At 50.5% G+C, this 19,783-nt stretch overlaps 1 protein-coding gene across 6 annotated transcripts in view; it reads right to left on the reverse strand.

Moving 5' to 3' along the window:
* LOC140390205 (class I histocompatibility antigen, F10 alpha chain-like) overlaps positions 1 to 19,783 on the reverse strand; it is a 70,494-nt gene that overhangs the window by 18,796 nt on the left and 31,915 nt on the right. For 5 of the 6 annotated variants that reach the window (XM_072475164.1, XM_072475168.1, XM_072475165.1 and 2 more), the window contains exons 3-4: positions 5,542 to 5,817; positions 4,216 to 4,494 (exon numbers count right to left, since the gene is read on the reverse strand). In XM_072475164.1, coding sequence (XP_072331265.1) covers positions 4,216 to 4,494; positions 5,542 to 5,817 — 555 coding nt within the window. The remainder of the gene's footprint in view (positions 1 to 4,215; positions 4,495 to 5,541; positions 5,818 to 19,783) is intronic. The other variant, XM_072475167.1, reaches the window with a different exon arrangement.

Here is a 19,783-nt window from a genome sequence, read left to right on the forward strand (position 1 = left end):
ACCCCTGCCCTCCCCCCCCATCGTCTGTAGCCTCGCGACCCTTAAGGTCGCCCCACCCTCCCTCTTCGCAAATCTCACCCCATACTGCAAGCCCGTCGCTACCAGAAGCAGACGCTACAGTGCCCAGGACAGGGCCTTTATCATGTCGGAAATCCAGCGACACCTGCGAGAGGGGATCACTGAGGCTAGTAACAGCCCCTGGAGAGCCCAAGTGGTGGTCGTCAAGACTGGGGCGAAGCACCGGATGGTCATCGATTACAGCCAGACCATCAACCGGTACACGCAGCTCGATGCATATCCCCTCCCCCGCATATCTGACATGGTCAATCAGACTGCGCAGTATCGAGTCTTCTCCACAGTCGACTTGAAGTCCGCGTACCACCAGCTCCCTATCCGGCCGGAGGACCGCCAATACACTGCCTTCGAGGCAGAAGGCTGCCTCTACCACTTCCTCAGGGTCCCCTTCGGCATCACCAACGGGGTCTCAGTCTTCCAAAGAGAAATGGACCGAATGGTTGACCAGTACGGGCTGCGGGTCACGTTCCCGTAATTGGACAATGTCACCATCTGCGACCATGACCAGCAGGACCATGACGAGAACCTCCGGCGCTTCCTCCACACCGCTAAATTCCTGAACCTAACCTATAATAGAGAAAAATGCATCTTCCGCACAACCTGCCCAGCCATCCTCGGCTACGTCATGGAACACGGAGTCCTAGGGCCCGACCCCGACCGCATGCGCCCCCTCCTGGATCACCCCCTCCCCCAAGGCCCTGAAGAGATGCCTGGGGTTCTTCTTGTACTATGCCCAGTGGGTCCCCAACTATGCGGACAAGGCCCGTCCACTGATCAAATCCACCACTTTTCCCCTGAAGGCTGAGGCCCAACTGGCTTCAATCACATGAAGGCAGATATTGCCAAATCCGTGATGCACGCTGTGGACGAGTCCATCCCATTCCAAGTGGAGAGCGATGCGCGGACTTTGCTCTGGCCGCTACCCTCAACCAGGCGGGCAGGCCCGTGGCTTTCTTCTCCCGTACCCTCCATGCCTCCGAAATTCGACACTCCTCCATCGAAAAGAAAGCCCAAGCCATCGTAGAAGCTGTGAGACATTGGAGGCATTACCTGGCCGGCAGGCGATTCACTCTCTTCACTGGCCAACGGTCGGTTGCCTTCATATTCAATACCACACAGCGGGGCAAGATTAAGAATGACAAGATTCTGAGGTGGAGGATCGAGCTCTCTACCTACAGCTATGATATCTTATAATCGACCCGGGAAGCTCAATGAGCCCCCAGATGCCCTATCCGGCGCTACATGTGCCAGCGCACTGGTAGACCGACTCCGGGCCCTCCACAATGACCTCTGTCACCCGGGGGTCACCCGTTCTTTTCACTTCATCAAGGCTCGTAACCCGCCTTATTGCATCGAGGAGGTCAGGACCGTGACCAGGGACTGCCAGGTCTGCGCAGAGTGCAAGCCGCACTTCTATCGGCCAGACAGAGCACACCTGGTAAAGGCCTCCCGCCCCTTTGAGCGCCTCTGCATCAACTTCAAAGGGCCCCTCTCCTCCACTGACCATAACGTGTACTTCCTCAACATCGTGGACGAATACTCAAGATTCCCCTTCGCCATTCCATGCGCTGACATGACCTCTGCATCCGTCATCAAGGCCCTGCACAGTCTTTTCACCCTGTTCGGGTTCCCCGCCTACATCCACAGTGATCGGGGCTCCTCCTTTATGAGCGACGAGTTGCGTCTGTTCCTGCTCAGCAAAGGCATCGCCTCCAGCAGGACGACCAGGTATAACCCCCGGGAAACAGACAGGTGGAGAGGGAGGACGTGACGGTCTGGAAGGCCGTCCTTCTGGCCCTACGGTCTAGACGTTTCCCAGTCTCCCGCTGGCAGGAGGTCCTCTCCGACGCGCTCCACTCCATACGGTCGCTCCTGTGTACAGCCACCAACGAGACTCCTCATGAACGTGTTTGCCTTCCCGGGGAAGTCCACCTCCGGGGTCTCACTCCCGTCCTGGCTGACAGTCTCAGGGACCGTCCTCCTCCGGAAGCATGCGAGGAGCCATAAAACTGACCCCCTCGTCGAGAAGGTCCTGCTCCTCCATGCAAACCCACAATATGCCTACGTGGCACACCAGGACGGGAGGCAGGACACGGTCTCCCTTTGGGATTTGGCACCTGCAGGTTCCCCAGTGACCATCGCCACCACCCACCACCCTACACCATCTTCCCCCACCCCTGCCCACCTCCCTCACGAACTAACACCCGCAGGCCCACCGGCGACAAGCACCACCACCTCCGCCCATACACCGCCCTGCCCCTTCGCCGACTCAACATCTGGGTGAAGAAGAAGACAACACGCTCCTGGGCGCGCAGGTCTCACACCGGCGCCCACACCACAGCCGGGACTGAGGTGATCACGGCGGAAGGTCAAGGCCCCCGACAGACTTGACCTTTAAGACCACTTCACCCCCGCTGGACTCTTCTTTTAAACAGGGGGTGAATGTGGTAAACCACGGTATTGGATTGTATGGCATTGTGTTGTATTGTGCATGCCCATGCTTGTACAGGCTGGCTCTGCCTGTGGCTCCTCTCCTCGGGCTTATGTATAAAGGTGGCAAGTATCCACCTCCGACCCAGTTCGGGTCCAGAGGCACGAGGCTTGCTGTTTAGTGTATTAAAGCCTCAGTTACGTTCATCACTCGTCGTGTGTTTATTGAAGGCATATCATTCGTCGGACAAGATCTTCCCTTCCTCCTCATCCAGCACATCGCCCCTCTGCTATGCTATATTGTGGAGGATGCAGCAGGCCACCACGATGAGGGGACACTCTCAGCCTCGTACTGGAGGGCCCCTCCAGAATGGTCAAGGCACCTGAAGCGCATCTTGAGGATGCCGAAGCACTGCTCGACCACACCCCTGGTCGCTGAAAGGGTGTCATTCTATCAGATCTCCACGTCGTCTGTGGTCTCCGGATAGGCATCATCTGCCATGACCACAGCAGGTAAACCCCTATCGCCCAGCAGCCAACTACCGCAGCCAGGTGGAGGGGGGGGTTCCCTTCAAATATGCCGGGGATCACCGAGTGTGCCAGGATGAAGGAGCCGTGCACACTGCCTGGGTCTCGGGCACGGACGTGCACGATGCGCATCTATTGATCGCAGACCAGCTGAATGTTCATGTACTGAAACCCATTTTGGTTGGTGTACAGTGGCATGTTATCCGCCTGTGCCTCCCATCGATCACCCCTGGACCCGGGGCATCCTGGCGATGGCAGCAAACCCCGCTGCGCAGGCATCTTGGTGGGCGCGGTCCACATGGAACTGGATGTACTGGTCCGACTGTACATATAGGGGATCCGTGATGGCGCCGAGGCCTGCGAGGTCCCAGACAGGTCCCCACTCAGCGCCTGGAAGAACCCCGTTGAAAATTGTTCAGGGCGATCGTCATCTTGACAGTCACCGGGAGTGGTTGTCCTCCCCCATACCCCTACGATAAAACCCAGTAACCAGGCAGAGATCTGGCAGATGTGTTGCACAATCCCTCTGCTCAACCACAGTCTCCGTCTGCATGCCCGGTCCGACAGGTTCTCGAACGACATGTGGTGCTGGTACACGTGGCCGCCATCTGCCCCTCTGCAGCCTGTTCCTCTGCAACCTCGTCCTCTCCTGCAGCTTCCCCCTCCTCTCCAAGCGGTCCCCGCTCACGCGGCCGCAGGGTACCTCGCAAGGCTGCGGCCATCACCAAAGCAGCCAGCATCGCGGGTTGATGTCCGAATTCCATTGTCTGCAAGGGGTGAAAGGCCAACATGGTAGCATGGCACATACTCCCGTGTCCGTCCAGGTACCAAGGGCTACATGGTGACCCCGGTTGGCACTGATGGCCTCGCCCACGCATTGCCCCCCCTCCACACCCGCACTCCTGGCCCGTCAGTATCCGGCCCCGTTGATGTTCCCGGTCCTGGCGCCCATTCCTGCTGCCAGGGGCACCGTTCAGTGGGTGTTCAGTTAATGCCTGGGCACTGCCCCAATCCCGTGGGGGGGGGGGGGGGGGGGGCACACCGGCTGCTCCATAGCACAGTCTCAGTTTCTCTTGCCTGTCACCATGTATGTTCCATTAATTCACCCCTCTGAGTCAGATAGGCTCCCTTTCACTTGCTTTCACCTTTTTCAGTACACACACATCTAGTACAGTTCCTTACCCCACTGATGGAGCTTGGGCTCTGCCAGGCTGCTGTGTTCAATTTGACAGGAGTATTGATCCTCATCCCCAGCATTTATTTCAATCTCTTTCAGTATCTGATGGGTTCCATCGTGGTTCGGTCGAACCCCCGAGGATTGTGTCTCTGACATTACTGTTCCATTCCTCAGCCAGGTCACCTCGATGTCTACAGGATAAAACCCAGTAACCAGGCAGGAGAGAATGAGCGGCTTGTGCTGACTATTGGGCTCACTTTTAGAGATGAAGACTTCAGGCTGAACTGTAATGGGAAAGGGTGAAAACACAAACAACAGACAGACATTGAATGGAATGGGAGAACGGTTTCATAGATCAGTGAAGTGTAAATATCCTCCTGTTTAACCCTGGTTTGTTTCCTGTTTCGCCTTTTAATTTCCATTATTCTTTTGGCTATTACAAATTTTGTCCTTGAGGCCAAACGATTTACCTTTAATTTAAAAGAGGAAGCTCCAGCAGGATGTGCTGTTTTAGTCTGACATCAGTGATGAACTGGACTCATTCGCTTGGCTGGTGGCCAATGAACTGACCTCAGAAGCTGTCCTGTTCAGGGAAAGGCGTTGATTAGTTCTGCTGCCTCTGGAATGTTCCTCAGTGAGACCAGGTTCCATTTTTGACTTTCAGTTTGAATTTGGTAGTGGAGGTGAAGGACCCCAGCTGAAGTCTCTCTGCAAACTCTCTCTGCATGAAACGATCCAGCCAACTCTTTCTCTCCAATAAGCTTATAAATGTTTTATTCCTGAAAACAGAGCCTGGGAGAGCCCCAACGGGCTGAGAACAAAGTAGAAGAAACAAAGCCTCTGTCGCTCCAGGAAAGATGTGAGATCAGTGTGTTAAAAATACAGGAAAGTCAGTAACATTAGAGGTTTAAACCACACTCATATCAGGAAATGGGTGCACGAAAGAAATTGCAACTGAAGCAAAGACTCATCTTTATTTTATTTGCCTTAATCCTTTTATTTCTCCCCTCCCCCCCCTGTGTTTGTCTGTCTCGTGTGTGTTTGGGTAGAATGTGGGACGGTAAAAGAGGGGTAGTAGGTTAGCTCACCTTTATTCCATTATAATTACTGCATTTTATCTTTGTTTCTGTTATAGATAAATAGTTATTGTGTTCAACTTATAAACCTGGTAGCTATAACTTATTGGGCAGTCATGGGCCAAAAATTCTGCAATGTTATACGAATTATTGGTTAATTCACTTGTGTTGGGACTCCGGGGTCTGTGGAGCTGGAATCGGCCATGCGCTCGACAAGGGTGTCGTAACAGAAGTTATAAAAAATTAAATAAATACCTTTCCTTTTAAGATATTCCTTTCCAAAGTGTAAACGTAGTTTTAAACGTTCAACCAATTCTACTTCCAACTGCCATTTCCAATACTTGTTCCAGGATTCATCCGAATTCCATTTCTCCATGGTTTTCACTGCAACATCATTGGTTGCAATCCATTTCATCCTGTCTGGCTCTAAACTAATATAATCCTTTCCATCAAATCCAAACCGCATCGACCTCTTCATAGAGCCGTCTTCAGTGACCTCGACAGTCCTTATCCATTGGAAAACATGAATTCCTGTCAATGATCAACAGAGAATCAAAGGTCAATTGTTTAAGAAAAGCCTATTTTTATATTGGTGGATTGCATTCTGGGCTCAGTATTACAATAGATCTGTGTGTGGGCTCAGTGTTAGGATAATATATCTCTGTGTGGATGCAGTATTACAGTAATATATTTCACTGTGAGTCAGTATTACAGTAATAGATCTCACTGTGGGTTCAATATTACAGTAATAGATATCATAGTGTTCAGTATTACAGTAATAGATCTCTCCATGGGCTCAGTATTACAGTAATAGATTTTTCAAACCAGTCGGGGCTGGTTTAGCACATGGCTAATTAGCTGGCTTTTAAAGCAGACCAAGGCAGGCCAGCAGCACGGTTTAATTCCTGTACCAGCCTCCCCGAACAGGCGCCGGAATGTGGCGACTAGGGGCTTTGCACAGTAACTTCATTTGAAGCCTACTTGTGACCAAAAGCGATTTTCCTTTCATTTCATTTTTTTTCATTCATTTTCCATGGGCTCAGTATTACAGTAATAGATCTCTCTGTGGGCTCAGTATTACAGCAATAGATTTTTCCATGGGCTCAGTAATACAGTAATAGATCTCTCTGTGGGCTCAGCATTACAGTAATAGATTAACATAGAATTTACAGTGCAGAAGGAGGCCATTCGGCCCATCGAGACTGCACCAGCTCTTGGAAAGAGCACCCCACCCACAGTCAACACCTCCACCCTATCCCCATAACCCAGTAACCCCACCCAACACTAAGGGCAATTTTGGACACTAGGGGCAATTTATCATGTCCAATCCAACTAACCTGCATATCTTTGGACTGTGGGAGGAAACCGGAGCACCCGGAGGAAACCCACGCACACACGGGGAGGATGTGCAGACTCCGCCCAGACAGTGACCCAAGCCGCAATCGAACCTGGGACCCTGGAGCTGTGAAGCAATTGTGGGTATTTTGATTGACTGCACCCTACCCGCCAAGGACAGCGGCAACGCGTCCCACCTCTTGAACTCCTCCTCCATTTGCTCCACCAGCCTTGTAAAGTTAAGCCTATGCAGGGCCCCCCAGCTCCTGGCCACCTGGACCCACAAATATCTGAAGCTCCTCTCCACCCTTTTTAGTGGGAGCTCGCCAATCCCCCTCTCCTGGTCCCCTAGCTGAAATACGAACAGCTCGCTCTTCCCCATATTGAGCTTTTACCCCGGAAAGTCCCCAAATTCCCTAAGGATCCTCATTACCTCTGGCATTCCTCCCACCGGGTCCGCCACATACAGCAGCAGGTCGTCCGCATAAAGCGACACCCAATGCTCCTCCCCACCCCGCACCAACCCCCTCCAGTTCCTCGACTCTCTCAGTGCCATAGCCAGGGGTTCAATCGCCAGTGCGAAGAGCAGGGGGGACAGGGGACGCCCCTGTCTCGTCCCTCGGTGCAACCGAAAGTACTCGGACCTCCTCCTATTTGTGGCCACACTCGCCATCGGGACCTCATAAAACAGCCTAACCCACCTGACAAACCCCTCCCCAAACCCGAACCTCTTCAGCACCTCCCACAAGTACCCCCACTCTACCCTATCGAAGGCTTTCTCAGCATCCATCGCCACCACTATCTCCGCCTCCCCTCCCTCGCCGGCATCATGATAACGTTCAAAAGCCTCCGCACATTCGCGTTCAACTGTCTCCCCTTCACAAACCCCATCTGGTCTTCATGGATGATCTGCGGCACACAATCCTCAATCCTCGTGGCTAAGACCTTCGCCAGCACCTACATTTAGCAAGGAAATCGGTCTGTAAGACCCACATTGCAGGGGATCCTTGTCCCGCTTCAGGATCAAGGAGATCAGTGCCCGGGACATCGTCGGGGGTAAAGCCCCCCCTCCCTTGCCTCATTAAAGGTCCTAACTAACAGCGGGCTCAACAGGTCCATATATTTTTTAAGGAACTCGACCGGGAAACCGTCCGGCCCCGGTGCCTTCCCCGCCTGCATGCTTCCTATCCCTTTGATCAGCTCCTCCAGCCCAATCGGGTGCCCCAGTCCCGCCAGCAGTCCCTCTTCCACCTTTGGAAACCTCAATTGATGCCAACCCCACTCCGCACCACGCTTCCTCCCCTGTCCTTAACTCCCTCGATCTCCCTAGCTGCGTCCCGCTTCCGAAGCTGATGCGACAGCATCCGGCTTGCCTTTTCCCCATACTCGTAGACTGCCCCCGGGCCTTCCTCCACTGCACCTCCGCCTTCCTGGTGGTCACCAGGTCGAATACGGCCTGGAGGCTACACCTCTTCCTCAACAATTCTTCCTCGGGCTCCTCCGCATACCCCCTGTCTACCCTCACCATCTCCCCCACCAGCCTCTCCCTCTCCCCCCGCTCCCTCCGCTCCTTGTGGGCCCTAATGGAGATCAGCTCTCCCATCGCCACCGCCTTCAGCGCCTCCCATACCATCCCCACTCGGACCTCCCCGTTGTCGTTGGTCTCCAAGTACCTCTCTATACTTCCTCGGACCCGCTTGCTCACCTCCTCGTCCGCCAACAGCCCCACCCCCTCTCCTCCCCCATCTCCAAGTCCACCAAATGCGGGGCGTGGTCCGAAATGGCTATTGCCGAATACTCGGTATCCTCTACTCTCGCTATCAGTGCCCTACTCAAAATGAAAAAGTTGATTCGAGAATAAGCCTTATGGACATGTGAGAAGAATGAAAATTCCCTAGCCCCGGCCTTGCAAATCTCCAGGGGTCCACCCCTCCCTCCCATTTGGTCCATAAATCCCCTCAACACTCTAGCCGCCGCCGGCTTCCTACCCGTCCTAGACCTGGAGAGATCCAGTGTCGGATCCAACACCGTGTTAAAATCTCCCCCATTACCAGGCCCCCCACTTCCAAGTCTGGTATCCGACCCAACATACACATTGACCAGTACCACCCTCTCTCCCTGCAACTTACCACTTACCATTATGTACCTACCGCCATTATCTGCCACAATGCTTGACGCCTCGAATGACACCTTCTTTCCCACCAAGCTCGCCACCCCTCGATTTTTGGCATCTAGCCCCGAGTGAAACACCTGACCTACCCACCCTTTCCTCAGTCTTACCTGGTCAGCCACCTTCAGGTGTGTCTCCTGGAGCATAACCACATCCGTCTTGAGCCCCTTCAGGTGCGCGAACACGCGGGCCCGCTTAACCGGCCCATTCAGTCCCCTTACATTCCAGGTTATCAGCCGGATCAGGGGGCTACCCGGCCCCTCCCCCGCCGACTAGCCATGACCCCTCCTCGGCCAGCCACGCGCCCGCACCCCACACCCGGCCCGTTCCCCACAGCGGCATACCCCCGTCTCGACCCCCCACCCCACTCGCTCCAGCTCCTCCTTGACCTTAGCAGCAGCAACTCGATCCGCCCCCCCCCGGCTAGGACCCATCCTAGCTGGTTTACTCCCCCCATTGCACTTCCGCAAGTCAGCTGACTCCTGCTGACCCCGGCCACTCCCGCCTCCCCTTCGACTCCTCCCATTGTGTGGCACACCCTCCTCTCCCGCTCCCCCTCCACAGGCTCTCCCCCCTCCGTTCTAAGCGCGGGAAACCATCCTCGCCTCCCCGCCCCGGCCCCGCCCCCCCAGTCTTTGGCCCGTGAAAATAGCCCGCGCTCTCCACCTACCAGGCCCCGTCACCAACCAAAACAGTGCCCAACCCGCCCCATCCACCCTCCCCAACCCGAAAGAGAAAGACACAGAGAAAAAGAAACCCAAAACAATGCAAAGGCCCCCCCCGCTCGAACCAAAAATAGGCATAACATATCCACCGCAGTCCCCAATTGCCCATCCCGACCCTCAGTCTGTGTCCAGCTTCTCGGCCTGAACAAAGGCCCATGCCTTCTCCGGAGACTCAAAATAATGGTGCCGGTCCTTGTAGGTAACCCACAGTCGCGCCTGCTGCAACATGCCAAACTTCACCCCCTTCCTGTGCAGCACCGCCTTTGCTCGATTGTACCCGGCCCTCCTCTTCGCCACCTCCGCACTCCAGTCCTGATATATCCGAACCTCCACGTTCTCCCACCTGCTGCTCCTCTCCTTGGCCCACCCGAGCACACACTCCCGATCGACGAACCGATGGAACCGCACCAGCACCGCCCGCGGACGCTCGTTAGCCTTGGGCCTCCTCGCCAACACTCTATGGGCCCCTTCCAGCTCCAAGGGCCCCTGGAAGGACCCCGCTCCCATCAGCGAGTTCAACATGGTGACCACATAGGCCCCCACGTCTGGCCCCTCCAGCCCCTCCGGGAGGCCCAGAATCCGCAGATTCTTCCGCCTCGACCGATTCTCCATCTCCTCGAACCGCTCCTGCCATTTCTTGTGGAGCGCCTCGTGCGCCTCCACCTTTACTGCCAGGCCTAAGATCTCTTCCTCATTGTCAGAGATCTTTTGTCGAGCCTCTTGGATCGCCACCCCCTGGGCCGTCTGTGTCTCCAGCAGCTTATCAATAGAAGCCTTCATCGGCTCTAGCAGGTCCGTTTTAATCTCTCTGAGGCAGCGCTGGATACCCTCCTGTTGCTCCTCCGCCCACTGCCTCCATGCTGCCTCGTCTTCGCCCGCCGCCATTTTGTCCTTCTTCCCTCCCTTCTTCTGGTCCACCACCACCTTTGTTGTCGCCCTGCTCCTAGTTAAAGCCATATACTGATGGGGAGCTATTATTAACTCCTTCCCACACCGGGAAACGTCAAAAAAGTGCCCTTGGGGGCCCTGAAAAGAGCCCAAAAGTCCGTTTTTGCGGGAGCCGCCGAATGTGCGACTTAGCTCCGCATAGCCGCAACCGGAATCTCAAGAGGAAATCCTTTTGGCAGCGTTCGCTTCACCAATCTGCCCCAAAATGTCTGTGGAAACTCCTGAAAAAGGTCTGAGAGTCCGTTCCAGACGGGAGCTGCCGAATGCGTGACCTACCCCTCCATGGCCGCCACCGGAAGCCTCGTCCCCACTTCTTCAGTGGCCTTGGTGAGATCTTTTCACAGTTGTTCCCTCTGCTGCTAGAATTCACCTTTGATAAAGGCCCTCAAGTCAGCTTGCAGCTTTAAGCTTGCCCTTCCCCCGCCTGCATGCTGGAAGAGGCCCCTGTCTCCCATGCTGTTGCAGCCAAATCTTTTACTGTTTCTGCCGGGTCTGGTAACCAAGAGACATACCATTCCTGGGGGACACTGTCGAGGGAATGTTGCAGCCTTCTTCCCACACCGGGAAATGTCAAACAAATGCCGTGGGGGCCCTGTAAAGAGCCCAAAAGTCCGTTCCAAGCGGGAGCTACCGAACATGCGACCTAGCTCTGCATAGCCGCACCCGGAAGTCTCCAAACACCCATTTCTTAAAGGTACTCTCACATGACAGTAGATTCACACAAAATTAACTGGAAAGACTTTTTTCCTGCGTGCTTTGAAATGTCCTTGAGACACCAACGAGTGAAAGCAAAAACTTCAAGATAAAATTGACTTCAGATTTACAAAATTAAAAATGTTATTTCAACAAAAGGCCTTAAAAGTAATTTTTACTAGGGCAGCATGGTGGCACAGTGGTTAGCACTGCTGCTTCACTGCGCCGAGGTCCCAGGTTCGATCCCGGCTCTGGGTCACTGTCCATGTAGAGATTGCCCATTCTCCCCGTTTGCTTGGGTTTCACCCCCACAGCCCAAAGATGTGCAGGGTAGGTGGATTGGCCATGCTAAATTGACCCTTAATTGGAAAAAATTAATTGGGTACTCGAAATTTAAAAAAAAAGTAATTTTTACAATGCTTCAAGGATTCTCCGATGCCTAAAATTCCTTTCCCCAATCAGTTAAACGGATCACATTCTTAAGTGAATCCTTATCTGGGTTTAGCCTCGTACTTAGTTTCATTGTTTCTAATTCTCAGCTGAGACCCCTTGATTCGTTCAGGAAAGTATCAGTCACTTAACAGGCGATTGATTAATTAGACCTTAATCAATTACTCCAAATTAATTATCCTTCCATGTCTCTTGTCCCACGTTGAAACTCCCTACGTCATGTCTGGCCTCAGTTATGAGATTTTTTCAAACTCGTTGAATGTGCCCTCATATCAGTAAGAATACTTGCAGTACATTATTCGTAACATTTGAGACAGTCATGGGCAGTATTCAAAAGATTAGCCAATTTTATAACTTACTCATATTTCTACAAATTCAATAATTTTCAAGAATAACTTTATTTTCCAGAATATTTTAGCTAATACTTTAAAGGACCCCTGTCTATAATTGTTGGATCCAACAATATTACAGTAATAGATCTTTCATGGGCTCAGTATTACAGTAATAGATCTCTCCATGGGCTCAGTATTACAGTAATAGATCTTTCCATGGGCTCAGTATTACAGTATTAGATCTGTGGGCTCAGTATTACAGTAAAATACCTCACTGTGGGCTCATTACAGTAATAGATCTCATTGTGGGTTCAGTATTATAGTAATATAAGTCACTGTGGGTTCAGTATTTCAGTAATAGGTCTCACTGCGGGTTCAGTATTACAGTAATAGATCTCATTGTGGGTTCAGTATTACAGTAATAGATCACTTTGTGGATTTAGTGATAGATTGCTCTGTGGGTTCAGTATTACAGTAATAGACTGTGGGTTCAGTATTACAGTAATAGATCTCTCCGTGGGCTCAACACTACATTAATAGATCTTTCCATGGCCTCAGTATTACTGTAATAGATCTTTCCATGGGCTCAGTATTACAGTTATAGATCTCTCTGTGGGCTCAGTATTACAGTAATAGATCTCACTGTCGGTTCAGTATTACAGTAATAGATCTCTTCATGGGTTCAGTAGTACGTAATAGACCTCAGCGTGTATTCAGTATTACTGACCCGTAAGCATGGAGAGAAAGGAGTGCAGGAGCTGCAGGGGTCCATGGACTATGGCATCCATAAGTTGGCCCACCCTCCGCATTGAATGCCCGCTCACGGGGCAATTCTGGTCAGGCCAGGTCATCCCCCAAAGGGCAACCCTGGGCCAAGCACTTGGGAGCCACTACAGACCCACGGGATACCTCCCCCGAGGATGAAGGGGAGAGCCAGCCACATTGCCAAATGCATGGTCGGAGGACACGTGATGGCCAGAGCCACCACATTTGGTGCAGAAAACGCCATTCATGGCAGCTGATGAGATCACTGCGAACCAGTGCCTTGCATGTGACTCCCCCAGATGAGGAGGACTGTTTGATGCAGCTGAACTGCATCACGGCTCCAAAGGTAGCGCCGATCTGGATCACATTACAAATAAATGGGCACCCTGTAGTAATGGAAATAGACAGATGCATTGGGGATTAGCAGCCGAGCTGCATCATAGTATGCGAGGAGCTTTGTGGACGACAGATGCATTTTTACCCTGGTGAATGATTTGTCTTGCGGCACCTAGAACCACTTCTGATCCTTCTTCAACAGTATGTGGAGTGGAGCCAATAAAGTGGCCACGTTGGTGATGAACTTCCCATAATAATTTTCCAGGCCTAGAAACAATCAGTTCAGTCGTGTTCTTTGGGGTCGGGGCCCTTTTATGGCCCAAGCCTGGTCCTCCATTGGGTGTAGACCATCCTTGTCATCCGGCATTGGGGCAGTGCTGGCCCATAGATGGGACGACGAGTTCGCACAGGGATCATGCCTCTGACGTTGTGTGACACCAAGACGAGGCTGGCAGCCTATACCGGTGAGTCATAGAGCACCGTGGGACCACTGTAACTCCGGTAACACACGGGCATCAGTTGGTCCATCTTTGCTTGGTTGTGGTACGGTGACCGGGGCCCAATTTGCTGCGGGGTGAATAATGAAATGCTAAAATTGAGAAGGAGGACTTGCCAGTAATATTTGGAATCAAGAAGATCCACCAATAAGTTTACAGGAGGCACTTCTCTATTGTGACTGACCACAAGCCTCTGCTCAGCCTTTATCAGCCAGAATTCAGCGTTGGATGCTTCAACTTGTCGCGTATGGATATTAATTTCAACACCGCCCGGATACGCAGGTCACCCATTTCAACTCTCTCAATTGTCTACAATTGGCCATGAATTCCCCATCCCCACCAATGGCAGATGAAGTGGTTGCAACTTTTAATTTTATGGATACCTTGCCAGTGACAGCTACTCAGGTGTGAGCATGGATGTAGCGTGATCCGAGACTGGTCAAACTTCACCTCGTGCTTTTAAGCAGCGGAATGCAGGGGACCCGTCCTGTAGCCCTTCAGCCTTTTACCAGAAGCTCTCAGAGCTCAGTGTAGAAATTGGTGCCATATTGTGGGGAGCTCGCATAGTCATCCCACTGCAGGGTCAGGAGTCCCTGCTGAATGACCTACATAGTGGTAACCCGTTGGCCTGTGTTTATGTCTGGTGGCCCAACTTCGATTTAGACATGGAAAGGGTAGTAGGCAGCTGCCCAGCATGCCAAGAACATCAGAAGCTCCCACCGGTGGCCTGCTTTCATCAATGGGAATGGTAGGGACGTCCAAAGGTGCGACTGCATGCTGACTTTTCAGGGCCTTTAATGCGGTCCATGGTCCTCGTCATTGTGGTTGCCCACTTGAAGTGGCTTGATGTATGCAAGAGAGCCTAGATGACGTGAAGGGCCCCGGTGCTTTACCCTTTTGCATCTTTCATATCGCCATCCGAATATCCTCAATCCCCACTGGCTCTTCCAACCCTGCCCTCTTTGACTCTAGGACACTCCAGCACCCCCAAAACGTCCCTCATATCTGACTCATCCCCCGGGTGTTCCAACCTGTACAAACCTTTATAAAACTCCTCAAATGCCTTGTTCATCTGCTCCGACGCTGCATCCCGGACCTGAACAATCTCTGAGGCTGCCTACCGGCGAAACTGTCCAACCATCAAGCGACTGGCCTTCTGCCTGTATTTGTACACTACCCAGTTAACCCGCCTCAACTAATGTACGCTTTCCTGTAGACAAAAGGTCAAACCATGCATGCAGTTCCTTTCTACTGACTAAACGTTCCAGAGTGGGATCTTCCGCATACTTCCCATCCACTTCCAAGATTTAATCTACCAGCCGTTGCCACTCCTCTCTTGCCTCCTTGTCTACCTCCGCTTTATACAAGATTATCTCGCCCTTCAGCACCTCCCAAACCACCGATGGTGATACCGCCCCATTCTTATTGAACCCCACATAATCATCAATCACATTCCCCATCCTTGCACAAAAACTAGAGTCTGCAAGCAGCCCCGCATCCAACCTCCACACCAGCTTCTGTGCAGGCTCCTTCTCAAGGACTGCACCCACCATGGTGTGACATGACAATCGCCAGGTATTCCACTTTCCTCACCCCCCAACAACAACAATCTCCCCGTAATAAAGAAGTCAATCCTGGAGTACACATAAAAAGGAATACTCCCTACCTCCTGGATGTAAGAACCACCACAGGTCTGCTCCTCTCATTGTGTTGTTCCTCGTCTCTGAATAAAGCTCGTAGTCTTAAAGTTGAAGTAGATGCTTTATTGTGAGTTTGTTCTCTCTCCAGCGCTTAACTTAATGTTACATCTGAGCTGCCTGCCTTTTCTGCTCCCAGCCGTTCCTGTGAAGTACCCTCTAACTTCCTGTCTCTCTCTATTGATACCTCTCCCGTGCTTCCTCTGGTGCTTGCTCAGTTGTATTGCATCTACATTGGCCCCTTGTATATATACAGATCACTACATCCCCCTTTTTTTCTTTTACATATTTTCTGTACAGTGGTAAAGAAAATTGTACAAAACAGTTAGATTACTTATGATATGTATATCTGTACAAGTGGTGATGACATTGGTTATTATACAAAGTCAATTGATATTTATGAGTCCAATCTGAATAAAAACTTTATGAATTTGTTTGGTGAATTTTTTTCTTTTGTTGACGTGATATTGATATTGCAACTCCTTTGTGAATGTCGACAGTGTTAAGTAACCAACAAGTCATCCCGAGGTGTTTGAATGGTCAAACCACTGATGTTGACTGACGTGGACTTTTTTTTCTTCTTGTGCTATCGATTTAGTGTGTCATCTGTCTTGAAAGCTGGTGTGCTTGCTTGTTCTGGAGCAGATGTGAATCCGTGAGATTCTTTGTCATGCCATGGCATGTTTGTAGTCTTGTCATTGTTTTACAGTGTGCCGTGGCACTGTCCTTCATGTGCAGAGTTGTACCATTTTATACAGGTCGTTGTTTCATTGTTGTTGTTTCTGTCATTTCTGTCTTTGTTGTTTTCGTTTTCGTTCTTGTTGCTGTTTTTGTAATTTCTGTCTTTGTTGTTTTCATTGTCGTTCTCGTTGCTGTTTATGTCGTTTCTGTCTTTGTTGTTTTCGTTGTCGTTCTTGTTGTTTTTGTCGTGCTTGTTTTTTCTGTTTTTGTTGTTTTCATCGTTGTTCTTATCGTGCTTGTTGTTGTCTTTGTTATGCTTCTTGTTGTTGCTGTTGTTCTTGTTTATGCAGTGCTTCTTGTGGTTTTTGTTGTTTTGTTGCGCTTCATGTTGTTTTTATTCTTGCTGTTGTTCGTTTCTGCTGTGTTTCTTGTGGTTTTTGTTTTTCTTGTTGCGCTCAATGAGTGTTCCGTGTGGATAATTTGCGTAATTGTCACAGTTATTGGTGTGAGTGTTCTTTGTGGTATCTGTTACATTGAGCGTTTAGTCTAGAGAATGGTGAGAATGATCTGATGCTGCATTGATGTTGGTGACATCAGTCATTTGTGGTGGATTTGATTCCTCTTCTTTGCTTTCTTGGTGCTCCTGTTCTGGAGTCAAAATCTTCACGATTTCATTTTCTTGTTGGTCTTGGTGCTCCTCTTCTTGAGTCAAAATCTTCAAGATTTAATTCTCTTGTGGGTCTTGGTGCTCCTGTTCTGGAGTCAAAGTCTTCACGATTTCATTCTCTTGTGGGTCTTGGTGCTCCTCTTCTGGAGTCAAAATCTTCAAGATTGCAATTGACGTGGTCTCTCTGGACTCATTAGTAGCCCTACTCTGATTGTTGAGTGCTTCTGTACAGACGAGCTGAGTTCTGTCAGTCTCGCTGTGATCCTGCGCATCCTGTATGTCGATTTTGATCAGATTGTCACTGTTTTCACACACAGCTGGTAGCCTTACATTGTCCTCTTGTTGATTATGTGAGCTTGGTAGACTTTCATAGTCTGTTTGTGGTTGCTCAGATATGGTGGGTTGACCTTCATGGTCTTGTTCGTGCATGGCATTCGCAATGGAGTGTTTGTTTGCTTCCATTTTTGAGTCTGTCACCGAGCTGTCTGTGGAGGCTTGTGTCACTCTCTTTGTGGAGGCTTGCATTGCCCTCTTTGTGGAGTTTTGCGTCGCTCTCTTTGTGGAGTCTTTCATCGCTCACTCTGTGGAGTCCTTCATCAATCACCCTGTGGAGTCTGTCATCGCTCTCTCTGTGGAGTCTGTCATTACTCTCTTTGTGGAGTCGTGCAGTGTTCTCGTTGTAGAGTCGATCTGTGCTCTCTCAACTGAGTCGTTCTGTGCTCGCTGTGTGGCGTCGTCTTTGTCTTGGGTATTGCTGTCATCCAATGTATCGACGATCTGCCATGGCACCATGGCATTCATCTACCATGAAAAGAGTAGTGTTGAGCTTTTCAACCTTGTTGCTGATGCTGTGATCAGCATATCCGAATAACTCAGCCATGTCTGAGCAGCATTGTGTGTATTATTCGATCTACAAATCATCCCCTTTGTTTCGGAGTTGTTATCGTTGTCTTCATGTTCAATGAACAAATCACCTTCTTTGGTTTTAGATTTTTCATTGTGCTCTTCAGTTTGGGTGGTGCAGACTGCTTGTTCCAGGGTGTTGTGAGAGTTATTTTCAACTGCTGGTATAAGCTCAGGCATTGTTATGTCTTTTGGGGTAAGAAAATTGGGTTTTACAGCTTTAAGTGTCTTGCTTTCAATTTTCGGGCATTTCCCTTTTAAGTGGGCATGATCCGGGTCCTCTGACGTCATGACGCTCGTAACATCATGTGTAGTAATCGATTGCGCATGCGCAAATCGATCTTCCTTTACTCTGCGATTTTTTTGTACACTGCGCATGCGCAGAACCATCTTCGAATGGTGCGATCTTTTCTTTGAACTGTAAGAAGTCTTACAACACCAGGTTAAAGTCCAACATGTTTGTTTCAAACACTAGCTTTCGGAGCACTGCTTCTTCCTCAGGTGAATGAAGAGCAAGAGGTATATTCCAGAAACATATATATAGACAAATTCAAAGATGCCAGACAATGCTTAGAATGCGAGCATTAGCAGGTGATTAAAACTTTACAGATCCAGAGTTGGGGTAACCCCAGGTTAGAGGTCTGAATTGTGTCAAGGCAGGACAGTTGGTAGGATTTCGCAAGCCCAGATGGTGGGGGATGAATGTAATGCAACATGAATCCCAGGTCCCAGTTGAGGCCGCACTCATTGTGCGGAACTTGGCTATAAGTTTCTGCTCGGCGTTTCTGCGTTGTCGCGCGTCTTGAAGGCCGCTTTGGAGAACGCTTACCCGGAGATCAGAGGCTGAATGCTGAAGTGTTCCCCGACTGGAAGGGAACATTCCTGCCTGGTGATTGTCGCGCAAGTTCATTCATTCGTTGTCGCAGCGTCTGCATGGTCTCGCCAATGCTCCGAAAGCTAGTGTTTGAAACAAACATAGAACATACATAGAAAATACAGCACAGAACAGGCCCTACGGCCCACGATGTTGTGCCGAACCTTTGTCCTAGATTAATCATAGATTATCATTGAATGTACAGTGCAGAAGGAGGCCATTCGTCCCTTTGAGTCTGCACTGGCTCTTGGAAAGAGCACCCTACCCAAACTCAACACCTCCACCCAACACCAAGGGCAATTTTGGACACTAAGGGCAATTTATCATGGCCAATCCACCTAACCTGCACATCTTTGGACTGTGGGAGGAAACCGGAGCACCCGGAGGAAACCCACATAGACACGGGGAGGACGTGCAGACTCCGCACAGACAGTGACCCAAGCCGGAATCAAACCTGGGACACTGGAGCTGTGAAGCAATTGTGCTATCCACAATGCTACCGTGCTGCCCTTAAGAACAAATAAATCTACACTATATCATTTTACCGTAATCCATGTACCTATCCAACAGCTGCTTGAAGGTCCCTAATGTTTCCGACTCAACTACTTCCACAGGCAGTGCATTCCATGCCCCCACTACTCTCTGGGTAAAGAACCTACCTCTGATGTCCCTCCTATATCTTCCACCTTTCACCTTAAATTTATGTCCCCTTGTAATGGTTTGTTCCACCCGGGGAAAAAAGTCTCTGACTGTCTACTCTATCTATTCCCCTGATCATCTTATAAACCTCTATCAAGTCGCCCCTCATCCTTCTCCGTTCTAATGAGAAAAGGCCTAGCACCCTCAACCTTTCCTCGTAAGACCTACTCTCCATTCCAGGCAACATCCTGGTAAATCTTCTTTGCACCTTTTCCAAAGCTTCCACATCCTTCCTAAAATGAGGCGACCAGAACTGTACACAGTACTCCAAATGTGGCCTTACCAAAGTTTTGTACAGCTGCATCATCACCTCACGGCTCTTAAATTCAATCCCTCTGTTAATGAACGCTAGCACACCATAGGCCTTCTTCACAGCTCTATCCACTTGAGTGGCAACTTTCAAAGATATATGAACATAGACCCCAAGATCTCTCTGCTCCTCCACATTGCCAAGAACTCTACCGTTAACCCTGTATTCCGCATTCATATTTGTCCTTCCAAAATGGACAACCTCACACTTTTCAGGGTTAAACTCCATCTGCCAATTCTCAGCCCAGCTCTGCATCCTATCTATGTCTCTTTGCAGCCGACAACAGCCCTCCTTACTATCCACAACTCCACCAATCTTCGTATTGTCTGCAAATTTACTGACCCACCCTTCAACTCCCTCATCCAAGTCATTAATGAAAATCACAAACAGCAGAGGACCCAGAACTGATCCCTGC

Source organism: Scyliorhinus torazame, chromosome 14 (assembly GCF_047496885.1).
Source record: "Scyliorhinus torazame isolate Kashiwa2021f chromosome 14, sScyTor2.1, whole genome shotgun sequence".
Taxonomy (NCBI): domain Eukaryota; kingdom Metazoa; phylum Chordata; class Chondrichthyes; order Carcharhiniformes; family Scyliorhinidae; genus Scyliorhinus; species Scyliorhinus torazame.